Raw genomic sequence first — 7,850 nt, forward strand, 5'->3', positions numbered from 1 at the left:
GAAGATTTACTGGTTCACGGAGAACGTGCAAACATGGTCTTATAGGTTGTCGAAGTTTGGGCAATTCCTAAATCTAAAACCTAAAACCCTCTCCAGCTTCAAGCTTTAGACTCTAAACTTTCCTTTTTTTGATAAAGCTTATAGTTAGAGCTGTCTCTGCTCTGTGATTGTCGTCTCCACCAACAGTTCATGTCTTCTATCTCTATGTCGTCCTTTTCTCTCTCTGCTCTCCTCTCACCTCCAACGGGTCGAGGCAGATGGCTCCGCCCACCTCTGAGCTTGGTTCTGTTAGCGTTTGCTCCGAGTTGTTGGGTTTCTCTGTGTAATGTTGTAAAGTTAAAGGACTTCAATGTGTTACGTGCCATGAAATAACCTGTGTTGTGATTTTTCGTCCAAAGACTTCCATCGGCCGTGACTTTCCATCACCTTCTCCAGCTCATCGTTTCATCCTGATATCGACAGATGTTCCCACCGTAAACCGACGCAGCGCTCCGAGCAGCGCCGGCGCGCTCAGGACGTATCAAAAAGCATTTATATTTATTACGTCTCATTTCTGGACTAACACCGCAGGACTCAGATGACACCGAGGTGCTTCCCCCCCGTCAACGGAGAGAAAATAAACGCCTCCGATTGGAGGGATGTCTCCACATCACAGCGAAGCCGGCGGCGCTGCGATGCTCCGTGTTGGGTTTGTATTGGCCCGGGAACCCAGACTGGACGGTCCAGGTGTCGTCCAGCCTTCACGGAGAGCTGCGACTTTCAGCACGGCCTCGACAGAGGAACAGGAAATATGTCGGAAATCAACGGAGAGCGCTGGAGGTCGTCCCGGTCCGCCACGGCAGAGGAATCCCCCCCGCCCCGCCCCCCCCACCCCGCCCCACCCCACCCCCCCACCAACACACACCGCGGCCCGCTTTGTCCAAAGGGGGTTTCTTTCCAGCACAATAAAGGATATTAACACATGTGATTTATTATCTGCGTTTTGTGCCGAAAAAAAACCAAAAGGAAATGTGCGGAAACATGACTCGTCCTCGTTTTAAGAGTCACGGCGACGTCCTTTTGTGCGACCGAAGTCAAACGTTTCCACAAAAGGGTTGTGTTGAGACAGAAGGTTTCACAGTTTGAGTAAACATGACGTGACGTCAACGGCGATTCAAAGGACGACCTCCGACGACTGCTGCTGCTGCTGAAGGGCCTCGGACAGACTCGGACCCGATGGAGGAAGTCGGGAATCGGGAATGTTCGCACAAAACCTGTTGGCAGTCCGATATTTAGTTGCGTAGAAATCCGGGGATTAAGATTTATGTAAAACCTTGGCGTTACAATTTTAATTACGTTTTGATTTGTGTTGAATTGAATAAATGCATAAAGCCGCAGCCTCTCACTTGTTAATTTAACATCCATGCATATTGAATGTGGCCGTAACGACAATAAGAATTATTACATACATTGAGTGAAATACTGAAAGCTTTTCACTCTCTTCCCAGAATAAAATTATGGAAATGAAGCCTGATTATTGAAGGCTAAACAATTCATCCACAGTTGTAGAATCATTCGATTTAGCTGTCATGAATTACTTACAAAACTTTAAGTAGGAATTGAAATCTAAAATAAGCTCTAGATGTTCAAGAAAACAAAGCTTTATATTGATTTCTGATTAGACCTCTGATTGTTGTATTTATTTGTTTCTTTTTGTTGTTTTTTTTTAATTTTTTTTTTTTACTAAGAATATCTGTAATTGTTCGTATTTTGTACTGTTTATACTTTATTATCAAAAATGCTGTTGTATTTGTCATTGTTTGTTGTTTTAAAAAAACAAAAATATAACTTCTCCACGTCCACAAAGCAGTGTTTGTTTTCCATCGTGTACACTCATGTATACTTAGCGCGTGGCATCAAAACACGGACCATTTATTTGGGGGTAAAATGAGCAGCTGATCCCGTCAACGGCTGCTGTCGTCACTTCCGGCAAGTGTTTTTGTTTCCTTCAGTCCAGGTCAACCGGTTTTAGGGTTTTCTGAGTCCTACATTTACGTCCCAGCTGTTTTTTCTGAGTTGTAACAGCTGCTTGTTCCTCCTCCACGTGCTCCCTGTCAGGTAAACGATATTTCCAGGTTCTGTTTGGTTCTTAAAACGAGCTGGAGTCCACTACAGTTTGACATGACGTCATGGCTCAACGCTAAAAGGGGGAATATGCTTTGACTTTGGAAAAAACTTTTTTTTAAACAACATGTCGTATTTCTTTCACTCGTGGGTTCTTCTACTCAAAACACTGCTAATGGTTAATACACAGACTACACCAGCTCTTATTGTGTTGCTTTCTACTGCTTTAAATTTCATTTAAACAACTTTAAAAACGTTTATTTGTCAGAAATATTCACTGTTGCTTTGACACAGGTGGGGTTGAATCGTGAGTGTTTACCGCCCTCCTGTGGTTACAAAGAGGAACTGCAGCACTTACATTACACGACATCTATATTAATAAACTGTCATGAATAGGTGCGTTTTAATTTAAGTTTTAATTTCTCCAGACCTTCATGCGTATGTATCCGGTTAAACCTTTCAAAATAAAAGCATCAGAACAGACTGAAAAAGGCAGAAATTAACCAACTGAAATGATTGTTTAATGAGGATCAATATAATTTCATATTCTGAAGTGGGAATGAATAATTTATAATGATTTAGTTGTTGTAAAATAACATCTAAGGGCTTCAGGGGAAAACACACAAACACGTGAATAAAGAGTCTGTACCGTAGCTTTATTGACTAAATATTGACGCAAAGACACTTTTCATTTGCTTTTAAAGACAAACTCATCATACGTCTCCGGTCTATCAGGACGTACAGTGAGTCACCGGTGTCCCCGCTACGTGACCGGATGCTGTCCTCTTCTGGAGCTCGGCTGGAAGTACAGCAGGGTGACCGGAGACCTCCGAGCTGCCCTGCCGAAGTGCCCCGGAGCAGCGATGAACCCCGACAACCTCAGCAGCAGCCGCCCAGGTCTTCCCTTCAGGTGGGTGGAGCCTCCTCATCATCGTTCTTCCACACTGTTCCTTTTATTGATCTGTGATTGACCAGCTCTGTCGCAATATTGGGTCATTTAATACCCCCCCAAAAAAATCACTGTAAAAAAAAATAGAAAGAAGGACACACAGACACACAGATCCAACAATGAAGTCTTGACGTTGCCTTTTATAACACAAATATTCATATAAAAAAGAAACACAAAATTTAATGTATTTTCTTTAAAAAGTGCTCCATCTATTGAATCTGAAAATCCTTATAATTTTTAAAAGCAAATGAATATTTGTTGTGCAAAAATGCTGCAAGTTTGACACACGATGTGCTGGATAAAAAAAAAACATTATTGATGTTTATAACTATTTATTATGCAAGAATGAATTAACTTCCACGACTGAAACGTGTTTTTAAATTTTCTGTGAAATGTGCATTTACCAGTTTAAATATTTGTATTGAGAGTAGAGTCCATTATAAAGACGCAGACGCAGCACCGAGACATTTTTGGGCTGAATTATTGTGTAGAGCATCAAATTAAACAAATAACTTTCCTTTTTTTTTTTTTGGTGAGTTTTTGTTTTCATGCTTTTTGGGTGTTGATTGTTTATTGTTATAACTTTTCAAAAATTTTGACCAATTTTTACACGGATATGATAATAATAATAATAATAATAATAATAATAATAATAATAATGGTCAAACGTTGCGTAATTTGTATTTAATTTTTTTTTAAATTTGCTGCCACATTCAGTAAAACAATAAAAGCAAACACAAAAGTACTTCAATTAGTAAACAAGCAAAGGAATCCAACATTTTAATGTTTTATTTTGAAAATCTTTCATCTGCCGACCTTCAAAAATCTTTTACATTCCGTTATCAAAACACAGAAAAAACAAACGAGATAATTGAGTAAATGGTTTTATTTATTCCATTTGCAGTGACATCTCTTCATCGGTGGTGTTGAACATCTGGGAGCATGTTGGCTTTTTCCTGTCAAACTATAAAACACCGTAATGAGTTCTTATGTCTGTTTTCCGTGTCGGTGTTGTACTGAAATCCTGCGGGGAGCTGAAGGAACGGGAATGTGCATATTAATAAGCCACTATAAACTCATAAATCATTTTGACTGCGGGACACGCCCCCTCTGCGCGCTGATTGGCTGCCGCGCCGCCTCCTCGTCGGCCGCTCCCCCCTCCTCCTCCCCCTTCTCCTCTCTCGGTAATTTAAATAGCCCCTCTTGCGCAATTTGATGAATAGAGTCGCTGTCAAAAGAAAGGAGAGGACGGCTTGTTGACAGCTGTGACCGAGAGGGACGGCAGAGGAAGAGGAGCTGCGTCATGTCGCCTCCTCACGGCTCCGTGTAGTCATTTATCCGCCGGAGCGTGGACGTCGGGCTCGTGAAGGAGGAGCAGGAGGGGGGGGGAGTTTTCTCAACTACTACCGAGGCGTCCCGCGCCGGGCTGCGCTGCGCTGCGGTTTTTATTCATTTTTATTTTTATTTAATTTTTGCTGTATTTTCTGTGTGCGTCCCCGCCTGGAAAGCTATGGAGCGCGGTTCTTCAGTCTGAACGGCTTGTGAATATAATTTGTTCCCGCTTCTGAAACTTCTCTCGGCCGGAGAGGAAGAGGAGGAGGAGGAGGAGGAGGAGGAGGAGGAGGAGGACAAGGTAAAGGCATCTTTCTTTTTTCCCTTCATTCCTTCCTTCCTTCCTCCCGCGCGCGTTTCACGAGCCTCCTTTTTTTTTTTGCGCCCCCTCTCCCCCCTCCTCCTCCTCCTCCTCCTACCTCCCCCCCCTCCTCCTCCCTACCCCCCCCCCCCCCCACCGTGCAGCTCGTGCTCCCAAAACAGCGTAATTTACACCGGATGTAAAGCTAAAAGTGGAGAAGCACTTTCATAAAGCGTCTCCGTCTAATTATTGGCACTCTTCCAAAAGTCCCATTTGATGACCCCCCCCCCGCCCCCCCCCCCACACACACGTTGACATGATATTAATACCCCCCCCCCCCCCTTCATGTCAAATCAAAACACAAGTGATGTATTTGGAGTTGTAGAGCTTCAGTAAACAAACCCAACGTGTTTAAATTGAAACGTTTGTGCTGAATGGTCCTCAGGGTGTCTGTTCACCTGTTTCATCTATCTGAAGATCAATTCAATGATATTTATCAAACATGTTTAAAAAAAACAACAAACGCTAGAAATAAATGTCCAACAGACTGTAAGTGAATTAGTGTTCATCTGCCACACCTGTCTGAGCTGTCCACCCCGTGTGTGTCCAGGAGCCTCTCCGAAGGGGGTCCCCCCCCTCCCCCCATCGCCCCCACATCGCCACCGTGGTCGTCATGGTGAACAGCCAGGCGTCGGGCGTGCCGCCGGCCCCCAGGTCGTGCGCGGGATGCGGGGGGAAGATCGCCGACCGCTTCCTGCTCTTCTCCATGGAGCGCTACTGGCACACGCGCTGCCTCAAGTGCTCCTGCTGCCAGGCCCAGCTGGGAGACATCGGCACCACCTGCTACAGCAAAGGGGGCATGATTCTGTGCCGGAGCGACTACATCAGGTGAGGAGGAGGAGGAGGAGGAGGAGGAGCAGGAGGAGGAGGAGGAGGGAGCTGCTGCTGCTGCTGCTGCTGCTTTTCCATGTTCTTTTCGACTGAGCAGTCCGTGTTGTGTTTGCAGACTGTTCGGACACAGCGGGGCGTGCAGCGCCTGCGGCCAGTCGATCCCCGCCAACGAAATGGTGATGAGGGCGCAGGGAAACGTTTACCACCTCAAGGTATACCGACAAACACCTCAATCAAATAATTCAACATCACCGAGACCTCCCTCCGCCTCCCGCTGCCAGACGCGTTTCTCACTCTCTAACTTTCTCTGACTCATTTTAACGCGTTCAACTTTTTACAATTTATTTTTTTTAAATTCCATTTAATTTTTTCTCCATAATTAATCTGCTTTAATGAGTTTGCCTCTGACGGTAGTTTCTTCTCCCCTGCAGTGTTTCAGCTGCGCCACCTGTAGAAACAGACTCATGCCCGGCGACCGCTTCCACTACGTCAACGGCACAATCTTCTGCGAGCACGACCGGCCCGGCGCTGCCTTGCTCAACAACCACCTGCCTCCGCTGCAGAGCAGCTCCGTGCTCACGGACCAGAAGGTGAATCACAATCTACAGACCAAACTCTCCTCAAAAAAACTCAAACAAAACAAAGCGGGAAAGTTTCCCGTTGGAAAGACGCAGGAAGTGAAACGTTCACACATCAGGAACTACTTTCACATTTCAGCTGATGAACTCCAACGTTTCAGTTTACGTGTTAAAATGCAGCCGTAAAAAAAAAAATCAACATGAAATGAGACATTTTAATGTTTACGGATGTTGGGACACTTTTCACAGCTACAAAAAAAACAAAAAAACTTCTTCGGTGTCATATTTTGTTTTTGGATTTAATTTATCTTCGAATGGGTGTTGCGCAATAGATCAAAGAGTTTTTGCATGTTTTAAATGACCATTTAAAAGCAGGAATAAACAGAAACACTGTTTTCAAAGTGAATCTGAAGTGTGACTCTCGTCTGCAGGTATGCTGAGAGTGCTGCCCTCACCTTCCTCCTCCTCCTCCTCCTCCTCCTCCTCCTCCTGCTACTGTCGTTGTCGTGGATACTCCCGCCTCTCCTCCTCCTCTCCTCCTGGCGGAGAGAGGACGCCGCTTCTCAACTCGTATCCGAGACTCTCCGCACAAAGTCCCGTTTGTGTTGTGTTTCAGTGTAAAAAAAAAGAAAAAGAAAAGTGAGAAGTCAGAAGTTGTCCTCCAGGACCTTCGGGGAAAAAAAAACGACTTCGGAGGGGAAACGGTGACGATTAAAAAAAAAAAAAAGAAAAAAAGAAAGTGAGGCGCCGCTCCAGCGAGCGTTTGACGGACTGCTGTAAAACGACTGTCGGAGGTTTTGGCGTTATTTCCCCCGAGCGTCGGTGTTTTTAATGAACTCCTGATCTCTCTCTTGTATATGTTAATCTCAGAGATGGAAGCGACGGGATGTCGGAGGCAGAAAAGTGTCTGAAAATGAAACTTTTTGGAAGAAAAACAACAACCTGTCGCTGTTTTTTTGTTTGTTTTCTTTTTGTCACATGATCCAGTGAAGGTTTCTTTTGTTATTTTTTTCTTTCTACTGTAGGTTTTTTTTTTTTTTAATTTTAATTTTTATCATGATTATTTTCTTTTATCAGCTGCCTGTTCGATGTGTGTTTGGGTGGGGGAAAATAATAATAATTGTGGGGGTTGAAACAGAAAAAAACCCAAATCCTATTAAAACGGTTTTCCTGTAACGTGTAAGTGAGCTGAGGTCATTGTGAAGCGGCGGCGTTGTGTTTCCACGGTACCCGGCATGGCGGATGTTCCTCCCTCTCGCTCTCTTTAGCCCTGTATGGTGAAAACATGCCTGATTACCCCGAGGAATGGAATTAGAGGGGCTTGAGCTCTGACCATTTACAGAAGCAATTAAACATGAGCCGTGTATCTGTGCTGCTGGAGCTCCTGGGAGTCTGAACTCGGGGCACATCCCGTCGGCTGACTGGCTCGGTGGCTCGCCGTGCCGCTATAATAATAACACTACTAATAATAATACAAAAAAAAAAAAAAAAAAAAAACTAATCTGGGAGCGCGTGCTAATTAAAGGGGGGAGTGGCTCCTCCTCCTCCCCCTCCTCCTCCTCCTCCTCCTCCTCCTCCCCCCACGTCTACATCCAGGAGCATTTTGAAACAATCTGATGTATTTACTGTTTACCATGTTTCAATTAAAGCTCCCACACACACACACACACACACACACACACACACACACACACAC

General features: G+C 44.6%; 1 protein-coding gene across 1 annotated transcript; it reads left to right on the top strand.

Annotated features, from left to right (window-relative positions):
• Positions 1 to 5,287: 5,287 nt before the first annotated feature.
• Positions 5,288 to 7,330, top strand: LOC138633698 (LIM domain transcription factor LMO4-B). The gene is made up of 4 exons (XM_069720081.1): positions 5,288 to 5,573; positions 5,692 to 5,788; positions 6,008 to 6,166; positions 6,586 to 7,330. The coding sequence occupies exons 1-4, from the start codon at positions 5,359 to 5,361 to the stop codon at positions 6,592 to 6,594; spliced, it is 480 nt and encodes a 159-aa protein (XP_069576182.1). The 5' UTR covers positions 5,288 to 5,358; the 3' UTR covers positions 6,595 to 7,330.
• Positions 7,331 to 7,850: the final 520 nt, after the last annotated feature.

The sequence above is a fragment of the Brachyistius frenatus genome, unplaced genomic scaffold (assembly GCF_029030835.1).
Source record: "Brachyistius frenatus isolate BFR_SWC_R1_liver_20210118 unplaced genomic scaffold, ASM2903083v1 Contig_231, whole genome shotgun sequence".
Classification (NCBI taxonomy): Eukaryota; Metazoa; Chordata; class Actinopteri; family Embiotocidae; genus Brachyistius; species Brachyistius frenatus.

Bases quoted from the DNA above. Each gene is read 5' to 3' on its own strand.
- LOC138633698 (XM_069720081.1), top strand. From the start codon at position 5,359: ATGGTGAACAGCCAGGCGTCGGGCGTGCCGCCGGCCCCCAGGTCGTGC. The intron at 5,574-5,691 runs GTGAGGAGGAGG...TTGTGTTTGCAG, and splicing joins TGCCGGAGCGACTACATCAG to ACTGTTCGGACACAGCGGGG. The intron at 5,789-6,007 runs GTATACCGACAA...TCTCCCCTGCAG, and splicing joins GAAACGTTTACCACCTCAAG to TGTTTCAGCTGCGCCACCTG.